At 30.3% G+C, this 20044-nt stretch overlaps 1 protein-coding gene and 1 long non-coding RNA gene across 2 annotated transcripts in view; one reads left to right on the forward strand and one right to left on the reverse strand.

The window, feature by feature from the left end:
• Positions 1–20044, forward strand: part of LOC126742673 (remodeling and spacing factor 1) — a 73170-nt gene that overhangs the window by 30288 nt on the left and 22838 nt on the right. Inside the window, exons 12-20 of the mRNA XM_050449418.1 lie at positions 397–593; positions 776–905; positions 3911–4343; positions 6668–6904; positions 10561–10764; positions 10882–11067; positions 11476–11665; positions 17762–17969; positions 18105–18463. Coding sequence (XP_050305375.1) covers positions 397–593; positions 776–905; positions 3911–4343; positions 6668–6904; positions 10561–10764; positions 10882–11067; positions 11476–11665; positions 17762–17969; positions 18105–18463 — 2144 coding nt within the window. The remainder of the gene's footprint in view (positions 1–396; positions 594–775; positions 906–3910; positions 4344–6667; positions 6905–10560; positions 10765–10881; positions 11068–11475; positions 11666–17761; positions 17970–18104; positions 18464–20044) is intronic.
• On the reverse strand, positions 3331–3975 carry LOC126742675 (uncharacterized). The gene is made up of 3 exons (XR_007662649.1): positions 3610–3975; positions 3433–3496; positions 3331–3377 (listed from the first exon to the last, which is right to left on the reverse strand). It is a non-coding gene; the product is annotated as an uncharacterized LOC126742675 (long non-coding RNA).

Below are 20044 nucleotides of genomic sequence, written 5' to 3' on the forward strand. Positions count from 1 at the left end.
TGTCGTTAGCTTTCATGAGTACCTAGTGATTCTGTTGATTAACTTTTAAATGCGGTCTTGTCGTATAGTAAATCGTTATAAAAATTTTTAGGATTATGAAAAAATAAATATAGATTCGATTTGAGTAATTTTTATTTAATCATATTGGAACTGCGTTTTTGTAATATTTTTTGGTAATAGAAATTTTCTTAATAGGCATCATTTAAACATTACTTTTTAACCTCAAAATTTGTCAATTAGTTTCCTATTAGTTTGTTCCAAATTATTAAAACAAAAATATGACTGACTTTCCACATGAAATGGAGCCAAGTTACCTTGAAATATAGAAATATTTAAAATAACGTATTTTTTCAGTTAGATAAAAATAAAAGAGTTATTTATACTTATTTTTTATAGAGAAAAAACACAAAAAAGATAAAGATACATTGGAAAAACGTAAAAAGAAAGGAAAGGACGATTCTGAAGAGGATATAGAAGCTGATGAGAAATATGGCGGGAAGAAGAAAAAGAAAGAAAAGTGTTTTAATCCACAAAGGTTTAAAGAACGCCCTTGGCATACAAGCAGTGATGAAAGCGAAGATGCGCCCGAAGAGGTAATAATTTTATATGTAGTTTAGAAGAAGGGTACGTACAGTGTCAGTCTCAAGTTGTTTAAATTTAATTATTAACTCCATTTTGCATCATTTATTAATGAAGCGCTCGGTGCCTTCGTTTAGAGCGATGTATATATATATTTTTATTAATATTGTCTTTTTTATGCATATTCTGAAATCAGGAAGAAGAGGAGGAAGAGGAGGAACCAGACTTAGGACCACTAAAATCTGACCATGAGTTTTCACCGGAAAGTGAAGAGGATAACGACGAAGAATGGCAACCGGTTAAACGAGCGAGAACAGCTAAAAAAGGTAAATATTGCGCTACCAAACTCATTTAATATATTTGTTATTAGAAACATTCAATATAAAATTAATTTCTAGACTTGATTTATTGAGGTAAATTAACTCACGTTTCTTCCCTCTACTTAAGTTCTTTAGGCATTATTTTAGCTAAAATAGTAGTCCAGTTTTGTTGACTAGAGTTCTGCGCTTGCCTTTATAATTACAGTAAATATTTAAAAGATCCGAATAAAAATACAAAAAGTGATAGAAAGCTGCATGGTGCCTTTTATAATATGTTATTTAAAATAATACCATTTGATGTTTAGATTTGCACTCGTGAACGGAACATTTGTTATTGATTCATTAAAAACCATTAAGAACCGCTGCGTTTACTGATTTAAAACAGAAATTAGTATTTACTAAACTTTTTTTTTGTTAATTTCAAATCAAAACTTGGAGCTTATTGCTCATTATTGCCCTGAAAAAACGTTCTGGATAGTCTGATTAGTCTGAAATGTTTAAGTTTTTTTAATTTGACCACTTCACATCTCTCAGAAGAATCCAGAAATTCGTTGTTGAAAAAGTTATCTAAAATCTATTTACAATCAATCACATCTTAATATTTCCAAAAAAACGGTCTTTTGTGCCATGTATGGGTTATGAATTATTGATGAACGGAAATGGTTCATACTGGATCGGACAATCACCGAATTATAATGTGGATCTGTTCAAGACAAATTAATTTACTTTCCGATTTTACTGGTTTTTAACCCGCACATATGCATGCGGTGCGAGTCTTTAACTTGGAATATATTTGTGTTTTGAATTGCCTTTATTTTAATGTAAAAAAATGTTTACAGCGTGTCTGAAATGTGAGATATGACTTCATTTTTTTTAAACGGCTTTTAAATGATTTTTATTCATAGGTTTAACAAGTTACACATGTGTGCCAAATTTCAATTTTTTACTCTCTTTGAAAAGATATTTATCAAATATTATCTACAAATGTTAGCTAATTCAAAAAATGAATCCTATTCAATAGTCTTTCTTTAATAAGTGTTAAAAATGTTAAAGTTTAAAATTGTTAAAAGTATCGTCCATTTACTAACTAACAATACCCTAAACGGAACTGATACTCATTTTGAATATTTCTAAGTACTTGACCAAAAATTAGCCGACAGTCCTGTCTTATTCGTTATTTCAGATCCTCAATATTTTTGGTCTTAAAAACTTTGCTCTTCAAGTAACCCCATAGGAAAAAGTCCAAAGGTGTTAAATCCGGAGACCTGGGTGGCCATTCAAAGAATCCTCTTATGCCAATCGACCTACCTGGCAATACATCATCCACCCAGCCTTGCAAAATCAGGAGGCGCGTCGTCCTGTTAAAACCAGATGTTTCTATTCGGGACGTCACCTTCTATAAGATAAGAGAACAAAATGGCTAATTACGGAAGTAGGCAATATTTCTAAATTACTTCATAACTTCCAAGGAAAATCTTAATGGAGTTAAGAAACTTGGTCCTTTAACTCGATCACCAACAATTCCCGCCCAAACATTAACTTTTTCTGGATGTTCAATGTAGCCTTCGCTCATCCATTGTGAATTTTTGTCTGCCCAATAACGACAATTTTGACGATTTACCTCACCATTCAACATAAACGTTGGTTCATGAGAAAGTAGGACGTATTGTATTTGTCTGTCAAACATTTCTGTCTAGTAGATCCATCATTTGTTGATCGTTAATTGATCCATCGCAAAACTGGAGTCTTCTATTCGGATCATCTTCGGTGAGTTCTTGGAGGAATGGTATTTTATAGGGATGAAATTTTTTAGCTTAAATATTCTTGCCACTAAAGACTGACTAATTTCGAGTTTCAGAGCTATCTGCCTAGAGGGGATATCGAGATTTCCTTTGAAAGAGAGAATATTAATTTTGACCTTTCTCGGAGTGTACGACGAGGATAATTTTTGTTTATCTTAAATGCCCATTTTCCCCGGAACTGTTTTTCTATCTTGCTTACCGTATTTTGCAATATGGGTGTTTCAGGATACTTCTCTCTGAAAAAATGGATAACTTTATTTTGTGTTCTTGTCCTCTCTCCGTAGCCAATCATCATAGAATTTCAATTTTGTGTGTTTCAGTTCAGTACGGCATTTTATAAACGGCGAACAACAAACTGTGAAACGACTAACAGTTTCATCGCACAAATCTGAATCGAATGCGATACTACTCTCCTTACTTCTTTTTGTAATTTATTTGTTATCATAATGTCAATGTCAGGTATTATTATACCTGATATTCCAAGCATTTATTAAAGAAAGTCTATTGAGTTTAATTCATTTTTTGAATTACATAATGTTTGTTAAATACCTGGAAAGGAGTTGGAACTTAGCACACATGTGTGACTTGTTAAACCCTTTAATAATACTTATTAAAAAAGCAGGTCTGGTTTTTAAACAAAAAATTCGATGACTTCATATCTCACATTTTAGATACCCTGGAAAAAATTTTTTTAATTACTAATCGTGTCCGAGCATATCCAAAAACTATACCTTTGATTTAGTGAATTTATTCCAAGTTAGAAACTCGCACTGTATATCGGCTTCCTTAGGGACACTATAATTAAAATACGAACATGCATTTTACATTACTAAGAACAAAACTATTTTTTTTAATTAAAAAAAGACAGGGAATCGCCAGGAATTTTTTATGATATTGCCAACATATACCTTGTCGTCAAAATTCGCTGCAAAGTCGGTCCGGTAATATTTAATTCTTGATCACAATACCGAACGACCAGTTCGGCAGTAATGGTCTTCTCATTCAGAAACATCAATTTTGTCTCAGATTTTGTAATTAAACGGACAAAAATTAAATGTTACTTGTTTAAATACTGTTCGATGACGTAGTTTGTACATGACAGTTGTCAACAAGTAAACACCTGAGAAAAAAAACGCATTTTTAAGCATAATTTTATACTCTAATGGCACATTAAAATATCTATTGCTAATATGAAACTGCGATTTTTAGAATCCGATGCAGAAGATGTAGATGATTTTCCATGTCAAAAATGCAATAAAAGCGATCATCCTGAATTGATTCTGCTTTGTGATAAATGTGATAACGGCTGGCATTGTTCATGTTTGCGGCCACCATTACTAGGCATTCCGGAGGGTGATTGGTTTTGCCCGCCATGCGAACACATTATTCTGCTTGAAAGATTACAGGTCAAACTAATAGAGTACGATAAAAAACTAAGTAGAAAAGAGATAGAAATGAGGCGGAAAGAACGATTAGCATATGTCGGAATTAGTTTAAATAATGTCTTGCCTAACAAAGATACAGAGCACCAAAAGAAAAGGCGGCCTCCTCGTAGAGCTTCCACAGAATCCGAGAGCGCAGATTCTCAAAGTGAATCCGAAACGGACAGTGACGAACCTATTTATCAACTTCGACAGCGAAGGTAAATATTCTTTTGTAAATGTTCATAATTCTATTTAATTTTTTATGTAATAATATTTGCATCTTATGTTGTCCAAAAAAATTTTATGGATAAATATTTTCGGATATTTTGTAAAAAATATAATTTAATTTCCTTATGTAAAAGTGGATTTAGGAACTAAATGTTAACCACTTTACCAACTGTGAGAAAACTTTCTACAGATGATATACCTAGGACCTCCGATAAAACTAAGGTCATTGCGTTAGTCTTGCTATCCTACTCTAGGGCATCTGATTATATTAATAATTCACTAATGTGTGCAATATTAAAGTTTATAGGGGCTTCTCTATTAGTCCTTAAGTTATCTAATAGCTATTTTAGAGAGTGGCACACAGCAGTTTAGAATCTGGTTTAAATATGTAAAAAATATCCTTATTAGGGGCTCTTTCATACAACAAACATTAACTATGTATATACTTCGTTTTTATATTTACTGAAATTAACCAAGCTGTAATAACGTTATATACGTACTAACCTTAATAACGTTATAAATAAATCAGTGGTCAAAGTTTACACTTAATGCAAATTACGGTAATGTTTATCCGTCGACTTTCTCTCGCAATATCTGATATATTTGTCATATCTTTTTTTTTTGGGAAATAATCTACTTTGCAAGTTTTTCCTCCTCTCCCTTTTTTGTTTTCATTAAAAAGCTGCAATATACTACATCATGATCCGAAAGTTCCCTCCTTGTGTCACACTTGTAGTTTTGATTAAAATTTGAGATATATAATCCATTTCAGTTGCGCAGCCTCAGGTGAAATTATTTTGGCTATTTTATTATTAGGTCCTAAAAATTTAATAGAACTATTCCAAATTATAAACTGTATACAATGCTTAGAACACTGAAAGACTAGGATCAGTAAATAACAACTTTGTTTGAGTTCAAAATGTGCTCAGGGGCAAGGGCGTGTTCTGTTGTCTGTTTACAAAAATATTTACCGATTCTCGGTTGCCAAGTTTACACAAGTTAAATTACCTTATTTTTGTATATTCTATTAAAAATAAAAAGTAGAAATAGATATAATCGTTTCTTTACGCCAAAAAAAAAATTAACATTTTTATTCCAAAAACGCTTCTATAAAAAAATTGGCAACATTGCAAGCTTAAGCTCTTGCGTGATACGCGAAATATCATCTTGTCAAACTGCTCTGTGTTTACATTCCGGATTTGTGAATTTTTATGTTTTTGGGCCGTTTGTGCCACATCATGGAAAAAAGGCGATTCAAGCTCATCTTTTCATAACTAAATACCGATACTTTCATAACAGCATATCAAGGTAGAACCTTCATTATAAACGTAGAGTAGGGGATCTTAGAAATAAAACTAAATAAAAACGAGAATCGATTTTCTTTAGCTTTTGAGAATCTTCATATTTTTATCTCTAAATATAAAAAAAATACTTATCTATTAATAAAAAAAAGAAAATCGAGTTCTGTCCATAGTTTTATGTTCCTTTTGTTGTCTTGCCAGGAAAATGGCATATTACTTATGTAACTATCTATAGTTATCATGTATTTTTCAGACAGATTAGTTTCTTTGAAGAAGTGGGCACTTGATGTAGTCAAAGCAATAATGTTATGTATTATAAAATAAATGATGTAAAACTTATTTTTGTTGAATACGATAAAATTATGCAAAATATTAAATATTTGCATCTTAAAACGTGAATTATTAAAAAATCTATAATACTTGTAAAATATATAATTTACATAAAAATACTTGTTAGGTACCTTTACTCTAATGAAGTACATTAAAAAAAACATAAATAACCCTAATATTGCTTATATTTAAAATATTGTCATACATAATTATTAAATATTTTTGACGTCATTGATAAAGGTGGCATCAAAAGTGCGATCGAGCGGTGCTGCGATGTTGTTCTTATCTCTGATATATGTTAACTGCATTCATGTAACATTGAATGCAGGCTTTATTATAGAGTATCTTATCATATTTTATTTAAAAAAACTTGATATTTAATTAAAGGGGAACAGTAGTTTTGTTTTGTACCTGTCAAAATAAATGACAAATTTGTATGCTATTATAAAGTTATTTATTGCCATTTCTACACAAGCATTTCGCATCACTGCATCACAGATAATGCAAGCAAGCAAACTGCCCATAGTTCCATGACATGCTAAATCTAGCCTTTCAATGTTCTAAATTGCAATGTATTGCTTGCTAGTCGTCGGAACTGATTAAATTTCGTGTTAAACCACCCGTCTCTGGAACTCATATTTCCATTTCAAGGCAACCGATTTATAGAGTTTAATTTATTTAAGGCAAAATAAGAGCTATAAATTCAACGAATATGACGAGATGATTAAAGATGCTCTTGGAGAAGATGTAGAAAAACCGGAAGACTCTGCCGGGAATCTGGGGCGAGGAAAAGATATTCAAACTATTGTTAAAGGACTCGAAGAGGAACAAAAAGAAGAACAGGAAAATGCAGCGAAGAAGGAAAAAGATGTTTCTAATGCTGATAGGCCAACTACGGCTGTTCTCAAGAAAATGCTTAAGTAAGTAATAGTAACAATTTAATATTTAGGAAAAAATTTCTGCTTTAATTAATATTTTTTTCAGAGCACATATAATGTTTTTTTTTTTTAAATGCTTGAAATCGTAATAAGCTAAGATGATCTAGAATTATTAAAATTGAAAATACATTTAATATTGCACATTTAATTCAAATAAAACATTCTGACAGTTGTTTTTAAATAAATAAAGTTTTTTTTTCAATAATTTACATCTTAATACAAATATAAACATGTTATTTTATTAATTACGTGCGTGCTGTTGTCTTTGTGTTATATATTACTGTCTTTGTTAAAATGTCACAATCCTTGTAGATAGTTGTCAGTGGTTAGCTTTATTTCATAAGGTAAAAAGTCGTAGAACTTTGGAGCTGATTAGATTGCTAATTTATGCACAATTGCACATTTGGGTGTTGCAGTATTGCGAGTCTCCGGTGTATCTCGGGACTATTAGTCATATGGTCTGAGGAAAAAAAATCATCAAAGAGGCTGGAATTTTTTTTAATGTTTTTAGAACGGCCGCTAGAGGACTACATTTCTATTTTATATTTATAGAGGTATTAAAAACATGGGCACCGTAATTACCAAATATCTAATTTTTTTTGTATGAATCATTTTGTCCTACCTGCTAAATTACAATTTTTATTTCAATATTATTAACTTCGATTGGGTAATCAGGTAAAAAGAGCATTTCTTACTATACTGATAATGTCTATTTGATAGTAGACTTTGTCTCACAATTTAACCAATAGCATTTTCAAAAAATTTAAATAGAACAGTAGGTATAAAATATGGTAATAGATATTATTTAAATATGAGAAAAAAAAAACGAAAAAAAACTGATTTATTTTCATACCAATAATGTACCAGAATTTAATAATGTTAGATGTATTAGTAAATGCGATGCTATTTCAGAAAGTAAGTGTACTTAATTGTTGTAGGGCCCAAAAAAGAATTATTAAAAAAAGACTTGCATGTTTTCCCTTGTATTTGGTGACAAAGGAAAAGGAAACATTTAATTATTTTTTTACTTTTCAAGTTAAACAAATGAAATGTGGTATATCGATAGAATAGTTACAAGAGCATCTTTTGGCATATTCTATTACTTCTGTCACTTCCGGTTTAACCGGAAGTGATACTAAGTTTTTAATGTAAATATATTATTACGTATTTTGAGAGAAAATAATATTCTCGAGAATAATAATCTCGAATTTGCTACTTTTTGTTTTATACTCATAGGAAAAATCAATTTTTTAAAGAAGTGAAATAGGGTGGCGTGGATGTGCGTTGAAATTCTTAATTTTTAATCAAGTAATCACGGAAAAATAATATTCACTGTATTTTATTACTTACATCTTTTTCACGCCTATTTAAAATGTCCAAACTAGTATGTTTGGCATTTATTTTATTCTTATAAATAACATATTATTATGAACAACCACTTTTGAGATGCAGTTTTTCAGAAATATTTATATACACTCAGTAAACATTTTAAATATTAGTAACCACTAAAATTCTTTCAAAAAACTGCGCTAAATTTATTTGAATGACAAGTGATATTTGCACTTGACAAGAGACGTCATGGACCTTTTAAATAGACGTAAAAGACATAAAATGCAATTAAAACTATTTTTCCGTGACTACATGATTAAAAATTAAAACTTTCAACGCATTCATGCCACCCTATTTTAAAATAAATTTTTCTATGACTATAAAATAAAAAGTAGTAAATGCAGTATCATTGTTTTCATTATTTTCTATCGAAATACGTAATAATAATATGTACTAAGTGTCTAATTTAAAATAAGAAACTTAGTGTCACATCGGGTCGAACAGGAACTTACGAAAAACAATTCAATATATAAAAATGCTGCTCTTATAACATTTCCACCAATTACGAAATTTCATGTGTGTATCTTGAAGAGTAAAATAGGTATTAAGTGTTCCCTTTTTCCTGTGTCCATGAGCTCCTTTGTCAAGAGTTCTCAACACTTTTGGAACAGGAGTAGTCAGGGTACGGCAGTGTTGCCAACAGGTCGGAAAAAATAATATTTATGAGGCCCAATACACTTTTTAGGCACGCCTCGTAATAATTAAGATACCACAACAGAAAACGAGAAACGATGCTTGAAAAAAGGTGATACTTAGTTAAACGTTAAAGTTCATAACATTAAATTATAATCAAGAGCTGAGACCTTAATCGTAAGACCGTCTTAGGGCTTATGTTTCGTAATTTTTATGATTATTTTTGCAAATATCTTCAGTTTGAACGAGGATATCAATGCGGCTTTTGCTTTGTATTGTATTTATTCCTTTTTAATATTAGCTAAAATTTTATATATTTTGCGTTTAAAATCTTCTAATAACTATCTAATGTTTATTAATTGTAAGACAGCGCCACCTATCCACTGTCAAATTATTAATATAAGTCAAAATACACATATCAAAATGGTCTAGGGAACAAGGAAACATAGACGTTTTATTTTTACATGAAAAACATGGTTTCCAATATAAATTGTGGTTAAATCATCAAAAATAACTTAATATTATATTCATCATATTAAGTTATTTTTGATGATATTAAAGAAATAGTTTCAATTCTTCAAGGCGTATTTTGTAAATGTAAAATGTATTCAGTAGAATTTTTGTTGCCAGTGTAGTGAAAATTTGTTTTAGTTGTGCATGCTTTGTGCATGCTTTTGTGTGCATTTCATTTCTCCTGATTTAAACAGACTTGGAAAACAACCTAAGACAAAACTAAGTTTAGTTTTACTAAGTACGTTATGGTGGGCGAGATTTTTATGGATACTGCTTTTAAAGTTTCCGATCGTATGGTGTTCATGACCTAATGACTAGTGATGGAAGAATCAAATGCTTTTCAGAATTGAATATCTTCTATTCAAATACTTGAAAGAGTCTGATTATTCCAATACAAAGAATCAAATAATTTAAGTTTAAAGGTCGCGGTTCCCGATATCGTAATAGTTGCAATTATTGGTCGAGAAAAAAAGGTTGAGTTCGTATAATAAAAAAATTATTATAGCGCCACGACAATAAAAAAGGGGATAGTAGATTTTAACAAACTTCTAGTTTTATGAAGAACTTTTATTATCAGAGTTTTATATCAACATTTTTTATAACCCTTCATGGGAAAGGTCTTCAGGTTGAATCAATTTATTCGGACTTCTCTAAAGCATTTAATTGGGTTTACAAGTATCGAGAGCTTGGTAACTTAGGCATAATGAATCCATTGCTAAGTTGGTTTGCTAACTATCTTTGATGAATTGTCATTTGTCCTTTTGTCATTTTATTAAATGCTTCTGTGATGCTGTAGATTTTGTGTTTAGACCTGTTATAAAAGTATCTTTGATGATGCTGATAAATTGTAAATCTGTGGCTACCTTTAAAACGAACTTGCCACCTTAACTTAAAAAGGTTTTTTATGGTTCCAAATTGAAAATATGTTGTTTATCAGACATTTACAAGCAAGTATTTTGATATTACTATCATACTGGTATCTATCTACTAACATATAAAGCTGGTATTCAGTTACTGCTAAGTTATTTTAATTTTTTCAGTTGAGATAGCCGTATTTTTGTAATATTGAACTATCACTTTCATTAATTAAGTGATGTTTTCAGAAAAAAACATCGTAAGTTAAATAGTCTCGACTTTGACAGTGAAGAGGAAGATATTTCTGATGAAGACTTTAAGGGCAGCTCATCGGAAAACTCAGAAGACGAGGAAGAGATAACTGAAAATAGTGAAGACAGTGATGATTATGTTGGCCGCAAACGAAGAAAAAATTTACCAACTAGGCGCTCAACGCGAGCTAGAACGAAAAGGTAAACATATTTAGTTAAAAAATGTTATTTATGCGCATGGTATTTTAATTCATCTAATTCAAAACCAACTGAAAATTAATAAACATTCCAGAGTTATTTTTTTAAATTTTATTATAGATACGATAGTGACTTTATTAATGATAATAGTGATGATGATGCACCCAGGCGTAAAAAAAAGAAGTCAATTTGGGATGAATCGGATAGTGAATCAGATGTTTCAAATTACGAGCGAAAGGTGAAATCTAAAAAGAAAAAAAAGAATCGGGAAGCTTTAGAATCTAGTGGAAAGAAGAATAGGAGTAGGTAAGGTACTATTTTCTCTTTATTTATTTTTGGTCCAAATGCATTACGTTGAAATTTCGTTACTTTTCGTTGAAGAGTGCTAATCTTCTAATTGTACTTCGGCTAGTTTGACTAATTATCAAATTGCTTAGGCGAATAATTACACTAATACAACATTTGAAATTAATACTTTTACAACTTTTCATTTTTACTTTTTTAATGTTAACATTTTCATAAATTTTAAAAATGATTGATTGTACCTTGATGCATGGTATTTGTACTTAAACCGAAATTACTTGTTTTACCATTTAATTATATGTTTTCAAATATTGAACTGACGTGCTTCGATATTTAGAAAAAGACTTTAATATTCAGATATTTAATAAATATAACTTTTTTCTTGATTCATTAGAAATAATCCAATTACAGAATAAAATATGGAGGTTTAACATCGAGCGAAGATGAGGACCTTGGCAGGGGACGCCGAACAAGAGGAAAGAAAATGACGTATGTTGATACATTAGGTTCAGACAGTGACGAAGAATCTGTTTCGAAGAAAAACCCCAGAAGAATTTTAAGTGACGATGACGAAGATTTTGTTGCAAATGAAGAAGATGAGGTAAAATTATTAATTATATTCTATATCTAAATATCATTACATTTTATGAATTAACAAAAAAATATTTTGATAAAATAGTTCTATTAAAATATTTTTTTCAATATACCTATTTCTGCCAACTTGTTCTATTTTTAGTGAAATTGTAAAAACGGCCATCTTTCAATGACAAGAATATTTAGTTATCTATAATAATACATTAATGAATTAAGCGTTTATTAATCATATGCATAAATAAAGCAAAGACGGTTACAATAATTTAGCAATAAACCTTTATAAATACTGATGACAGGGCAAAAGTTCAATTTGCTTTTGTATTCATTCTTATCAGTAAATATCTACTTGGCGTTTTATTCACAAAACTGTTTTCAAAAATACATTTTTTAATTACCGGTCTGATATTTTTTCTTTTATTTTACCTTGACATTTAATATAATTGGGAGTCATAGATATTAAATAATTTTGCGATATGACTTGCTTGTTTTTTAATTTTTAAACTCTATTTCAGACTATTTCCATTTTAAGATGTATTTTATTTTTTAAACAATGTATTTAATGTGACAGTTCCAGCGAAGGTTTATTATATATAGAATGCTTTTATTTCAAAACGAACCACCCTTAATAACTTCCAAAAAAAAAACACACGGCAGTCTAGATATAAAGGGGAACGTTCAATTTTATGTTTTGTCAACCACCTCCTCACCTCCAGCTAACCTCACTTTGATATGTCAAACATTAACCGGCATCGTGTGATATATCATTGTAAGCAGCATAATGTCTATTCAACAGTGCCAAAAAAATTTAATCGATTGACGTACCAGCCAATAGTGACGTAAAATGTATGGTAATAATGAATATTTTATCGACGTTATACTTTGGTATGTCAAATGGCTCTCCTATAGTGTGAGCACGAAGAATCTCCCAAGGGTATATAAAAAATGTGAATTTATAGACCTATAAACATTAAGGGTGTAAAAAGGTGTTTAAAAAATAAACAATTTTAGCAGTTCACATAATTTATTTTATTAAGTGCTCAAAATGTGCTCCGTTATTCGCGAGACAATATTAAAGTGTATTTTGAAATTCCTCACGAACATTGGCAAGTGTTTGTCCGCTAATATCTCTACATTCACAAGTAATTCATTAGTATTTTCATCTCTTAAATACCCCCAAAGAAAAAAATCTAGTCGTGTTAAGTCTGGCGACCGTTCGGGCCATTTAATTGCACCACGTCTGCCGATACACATCTCTGCCAACTGTTTATTAAGAGGCCTCCGGATACCCGCAAAACGCGTTTTCTTTTGGAAGGTTAGTTAGCATTTTAAGTGTAGAAAGTGTGGATTGACTTAGGAATTCTTCTCTGAACAGACTAATAATATCATTGAAAAAGAGTCTAGTGTGGGCAGGTGTTATGGATAACTTTCTTTTAGGACCTGTCATTTTACCAGGTAATTTGATTGGTGAACCCAACCTCCTCACACCAAATTTTAATTTAACATCTTATGAAACACTCGACTTACTTCAAAAAAAGGATTTTATATTTCTTATTTTGACGCCTTGTATATTGAATACCGAGCGCCCAATTAAAAAATGGCATAACGAAAGTCGCATTATTTTGGTTCACCCTATATGTGGCCGGCGGATTGGCCTCCTTTTTCCGGACACCCTGTATAACGTATATATTTAATATTATTAATAATACGTAATGAAATGTGCCATTTTTTTTAAATATTAAAAAAACAAAAACTATGATGGTCAACTTGACCGGCTATTGAACTTGCATGATATTTCACTTTCATTATGTCGATAGGCGAAATTGACCACCTTATACAGAAAAATTTACACATCTTGCAAAAGTATAACAAAAAAATCATTTAGATTTATAAAGAACACAGACGGATTAAGGTTCAGATTAAATTAAAATGATAATAAGTCGTTTGTGAAATAACATTCACCTCTTCTACATATTTGAGGTGAATCTAAACCCTTTTTAATGTCAAATGTACTTCATTCAACGTCTTCTTTTTTGAGCTATTAAAATTTGCTTTTATATTTTTTTAAAAATTGTAATTTTACTTTATTATGAATATTAGTGGATATAACTTTTCTTAGAACCTATTTCAATATTTTGTCTAGTTGTTTCGACAGCACTAACTTCAGTCGGTCCAGTTCGTCATCAGACATTGTACTCACTAACTGAGACAAAGGTAGATCTTCAGAGTCTTAGGCTAATATTTTATTTCGGGTGGTATGTTCATTCATCCGGTCAACAAAACCCCAAATAAAAAAATATGCGTAGTTTACGAACAAATTTTATGACTAAAAACGAACAATATTATTTTTTTTATTTCTTGTTAACACTTATGCCATGGAGATATAATAAAATATAAAATGGCATAAAAATAAAAGATAGGAGCTAAATAGATTTCACTTTATAGATAAAAGTTTTACCATTCTTTTTTATGGTTAAATATTGTAGACGTCACATTTCAATGTTGTTTGTTAAAAAAAATAAGTCCAAGGAATTTTAAAAGATTACTTGCTAATTTTTAAAAACCTCAAAAGAAAAATTAAATATTTTAGTAAAATTTACTTAAAAATATTTCATGAATTTTTCTTTTCAGGTCTTTATAAATAAACGAATAATTTTTTTAAGTACCTTGGACTTATTTTTAACAAACAACATTAAAATGTGACGTACTTATTCATAATTAAATCATTTTTTTAAATAATTTCGGTCAAGTTTGGCCCATTCGTCAACTTGCCCCCATATTACGGTATTCTCAATAAAAGGTATAATTTAAAAACTTATTTGGTATTTATTAAAGGTATTTTTCTTCATAAAAAAAACGTTTTAGCGATCAAATAGAAAATATATTATGGAAAGAAGAATATTTGACGTACAACACTTGCACTCTCAAATATTCGACAATAAACATCTTCTTTTTGGATGCTTGATTGTGGATATGGAAGCTGTAAAAGAGAAACGATTGGGGGGATTAGTTAGCATTTTTATATTTTAAGTGTAAAATGTGTGGATTGACTTAGAAATTCTTCTCTGAACAGACTAATAATATTAAAAACATTTCCATAAATCCTGCTATAGGAATCAGATATTCCCAATTTGCTGAAATGAGTGCAGCAATTAATACGCTCATAATGATTTGTGAATGTGCGTGGAGGTCAATGGAGGCTGCAGCGAAAGAAGAAGCCAAACTTGCCATAAGGGAAAGGAATATTAATGAAAATGGAATATTTGGCATTATCGTTGTAGCTGACGGTTTTTGCTCGAAACGCTCATACAATGTGAACGTTATGACGAGAGGGCAACACTTCTTTTTAGGAAAATAATAGTTGTAATTTATTACTAGTTATAATTTATTACTACGTACAGCTGTATCTTCTTAAAAATCTTCCTATTTTTAAATGTAATAAAAGAATGAAGCAATTCCAAAAATTTACCAGTTTCGCCAATCCTGAGAAAGTTATTGGTTGCTAATGCATTGCACACAGAATACGTAGCGATAAACAAAGCAGTCATACATAGAAGAAATTAAACTGACGGTTCTTTAGAAGAAAACTGCTTTATCAGTCGTACGCTTTGCTTCAAATATAATAAGCTGTCTTTCGCTAGCACGATGCGCCCGAGAGAATCTTTACGTCGGCAGTATATCCCATTTAGTATCCCAATTCTAAACGAAGTAATATAGAATAGTACTGAACTTCATCCACACAAAAATATTTGGATTTAATGAACTGCTTATTACCATACATTTTTACTGGTAAGTTGCTTCAATTTGTATCAATTTTTTTGGCGAAGTAAGATGGAAAATTGTTTGCCATTTAAAATAATATGTGACGCTATGAAACAACCGTTTGATATACCAAAGTTTAAATTGATAAAATGTCACTTATAACAATTTTGATTACTATTCACTTAGACGTCAAGCGATTTTTTTTTGTTTGTTTATATAGGAGATTGTATTCCCTTTAAAATGATATATCACACCAAAAAGTTTGAGGTCGATAAAATATCCGTTATTCCAGACATTTTTGGTCACTATTCGCTGGTACGTCAACCGAGTTAATTTTTATCAATCTAACCTAATCACGCCTAATAAAAAATACGCAAAAATTTATTACTTTTATCGTTTTTATACAGTCCGTCTCTTAATTGTCCCTCTCTTATCCATTGAATGCGTTTATATAAAAATTTGAAATTTGGCACACATCATAAGCAACTTAAACACTACTTTTTGGTCCTTAACTCAGCTTGCAAAACTTCAAAATTGCATGCCGCCGCCATTATGAAAAAATATTAAATAGAAAGAAGGGTCATGCGATACATCGTTTGAAAGCTCCCACTGAATGCTTTATGGCCTTAGAATATTAAGTTATGACTTCTACCCATAGCAAAATGGCAGCCTTTCAAATTCGTATTTTTCGCATTTTTATTTTCTTTACTACACCTGTTCAGGTATAATTTGTTTTTAGGTTTGTCGTTGTTTGTAGAGTTCGTATTTTTGGTTAATATCAATGTCAATCATTATCATAAAAGTTACTGTTCTACACAAAAACTTATTTGGTTTACCAATACTTTTAAAAGCGAATAATACCGAAAGGAGAGAATATTTTTTATTTGTGTTTTTTATCTGTCTTGAAGTTAATGGTGCACATTTTCAACATCTTTTGTAGTGAAATAGTTAAATTTCTGTGTTTCTGGGAAATTAAAATGTGAAAAACAAGCTTTTTTTCACAGCCATTTTGTGATGGGTAGAAGTAATGACTTAATATTCTAGGAGCAAAGATGTTTCGCATAACTTCCCTTTCTATATAATTTTATTTTTTCAAAATGGCGACCCGCCGAAAGTTTTGCAAAATCAGCTAAAAACTAGTTGCTATGAAGTACGCCAAATCTCAAATTCCTATAAACGCATTCAGAAGATAAGAGGAGGTATATATCGATAAGTCTTTTTAAATTTGACTGATTTAGCTGAGTATTATAATCGAATTATAACCTATTTGAGGGATATATTTATAACAATAATGGAACGAGGTAAATTTTTTAAGCCGGAATACCCTATTTTAGGCTACGTCGCTTATTCGGTTTTTATTGAAAATAAAAAATAAGAACATACTAAAATTTTTTTTATGGATTGGAAGCTCAAATAAAATCGTTTATTTTGATTCAAATGGTGACGAAACACAAAAGCGGCTATATAAATAATAAAAATATAATACATTTTTAAGTAAGACGAAGGTGTGTAATTCTTTGTATTATTCTCTATTAAATGTTCTACATATTTAAAGCAACCAATTTGCTGTCTATTTATAATTGTACCGTCACGTTGAAAATATTTTGGACTAAGCGAATGGAATTCGTCATCGACAAACCCGATACAATTACTTATTAAAAGATATAAAAGAGGGTCTTCTGGCTGAGGTAGTGGGAAAACATGTTGAATTGTCGTCTCCGATGTTGTCGAAATTTTTTAATGTTTTATAAAAATAAAAATTTTATGTTTCCTTGTTAAGGTACTATGTAAGATTGAAGATTTTTTCTTTTTTTGTCATTGAAATTCGTGGATTTCTATAGCTTCTCGTGCTATAGGATAGGCAACCTTCTGGCGCGGCAAGGCAGATAGCTTAGCTTCTCTAAATTGGATTTCGTAATTTTTCGCGATTTGTCTGTTTGTCCTATCTGCAGTTCCTATAGTGCTGCAAATCCTAGCTTGTTTTCTTATGTTGACATTTTTAATTCACGAAATTTAAAAAAAAGGGTAATTTTTGTATTTTAGATTATGAGTACATTCTTTATCAATGTTATTAGCTTAGATAATAGTTTGCAATATTTTCATTTTTTTTAGGGTTAATTGGATTTATGGCCAAATAAAACTCCAAGCGTTTTAAATTTTTCATTGAGTCAACGTTTCAGGCGACATAAGGCGATGGGGGCCTAACATAGGCCTAAACGTTGGAAATAATAAATAAAGAAAAATTTTAAAGGCTTGTAGTTTAATTTGGCCTCATATCCAATTTTAATTCTAAACTAAATAATAATGATCGAAAACTAGGCAATTTATTTCACATAATTTTTAGGAAGAAGAAAAGGAGAGTGACGAAAAACCAGAGGAAGATGAACAAAACCAGGGAAAAGATAATGATGACGACGACGACGATGAAGATGAAAGAGAAGATGATGACGATGATGATTCTGAGAAAGAGAGACGCCTAAAACGATCACTTATTGTTCCTAAAATTTATATAAAAAAACCTATGGGAACTAAGCTGCCTAATCCTCCCCAAGGTATTATCTTGTTTTACTTTTTTATCTACAAAATTTTAAGTCGTCACGGTTTTTGTTTAAATATTTCCTTTCTCGAACACTTGTCTTTTCTAACTTAATTCCGGCTATAATGCAATGTGTTTTAATTTAAAACAGTTAAGCCAGGGTCATTACCAGAAGAAAAAACTGATACTCCTAGTGCTGCAAAGGAAGCTAAGAAGCCAGCCGATACACCTAAATTTATATCTAACAATAACTTGGGCTCTCAAAACTCGAAAATAGCCTTAGAGATTAAGGAACAAAAACCTGAGAGCCATCTGACGGACAGGCGTATGGAGCTACAATCCAAGCCCAATGTTCTTAAAGCAGCCACTAACAGTTCAAAGTTAAATGATGTTCCTATACATTCCAGTGCACCTTTACATGTACAACAAGCTGTTATTAAGAGAGATAATGCAGGCATCCCAGGAATGAACGTTCCAGAAAAAAATGCGTCAAGTTTGTTATCTTCTAAAGTAAGTATTTTATTTATCAGTTAATATAATTATTTCCAGACATTTCAGTAGTGTAAAAAACTAACACTTTTAAAGAACTTTTGTTAAAAAAATTGAACATTTAAACATTTTATATCAATATTTGGAGTCTATTCTCTTTCCTAAATATTTATAATGTAAACCTATCTTACTGAAAAAAACTAAATACACACACTTACTTCCTCAAATGTAAAGGGCAACAACCGGTGAATGTTGTCGTTCTAAATTCAGATCTATCGGATCACTATCTGATTTTAATGTTTCTAAAATTATGACCACTCTTAAAAAATTAAATCTGGGATAGAGATAAAAGATCAAGATGTTATGACGAATATACCAAATTTTTAATTGAAAAATTGAATAGTCCATTAATCTGTCTGCTTTTCATAAGTTAATTCCAAGAAACCACATCTTAAACATTGAATTACTGTGGGCCTTCTTATTTCTATACAACATTAAAAATTATAGAAAAAGCTTAACAAAGCTACTAAACAAAAAAAGCAGATTACTATGAAAATGTCACAAAATACAGGAACTAATAAGAAAAGTTAAGAAAGGGAATTATAAAGAAATATAAAGTAGTCTCAGTTTTGAATAAGGGCAAAGAATAGCTAATAATAGGTAAAAATGAATTTAATTATAGGTAAAAAGTTATCGGATAAAACTAAAAAACCACATGAAAACTTATAAATTATAATAAATGTTCGATATTATGTCCTTATTGTTTATTGCAAATATTTAGTCGTTTAATTTTATTTTATCGAACATTGGCTCTACTATTGCTGTTGATTGACAAAAATCTTTAATCGGAATGATCATATCCTCCCTAGTTGTCTTTCGTACACCCTGTCCTATAGAAAAATGTACAATGGTGTAAGATCACAACGTCGTGCAGGCTCATCTATCTTTTTGCCAATATTCCTGATATATCATATGGCTATGCTTGAGTTGAGAAATTATTGTTGCCTTTAAAAGTTATAGGTAGAATTTTATGATAAACGTAAATATATATAATTAAACCAAATTAAATCGTTGGAACAATATAATACTTTAGATTTACCTCAGGGCTTGGACATTATTGTTTTTTTATTTTTACGAATGGTGTAAATTATATTGAGGGCCTTGAATTTATCAATCGCACAAGAGATGGCTCCAAAAAATGTTTTTTTTTATATTAGTAGACTAGAGGTCATTCATTTGTCTCAAATTTATAATATCCAAAATAAAGGCTAGATGCATTAAAAAACATTGTAAATACTGTAAACTATAATTATTTTCTTTCTGTGAATTTATTTGCGTATTCTATTAAATGTTGAACCAAAATATTTGGAAAAAAGATCTATGTGTAAAAAGTGATTGTTTCCATTATGGTGCAATGAACAATTGATTTGAAACAATAACCAAACCTAGGAAACGTTTCGCCTTTTCCACTCGAAGAATTCCTAGTTCCGAAGTTTTAACGTTATATTTTGCACCTATTTTCTTATGAGGATTATTTTAAGCTCGTCAAATTTCAAACTTATGATTACAAATTAATTAAATTTGATTAATTCTGAAGTGAAT

This window comes from Anthonomus grandis, chromosome 12, assembly GCF_022605725.1.
Source record: "Anthonomus grandis grandis chromosome 12, icAntGran1.3, whole genome shotgun sequence".
NCBI classification, from domain to species: Eukaryota; Metazoa; Arthropoda; class Insecta; order Coleoptera; family Curculionidae; genus Anthonomus; species Anthonomus grandis.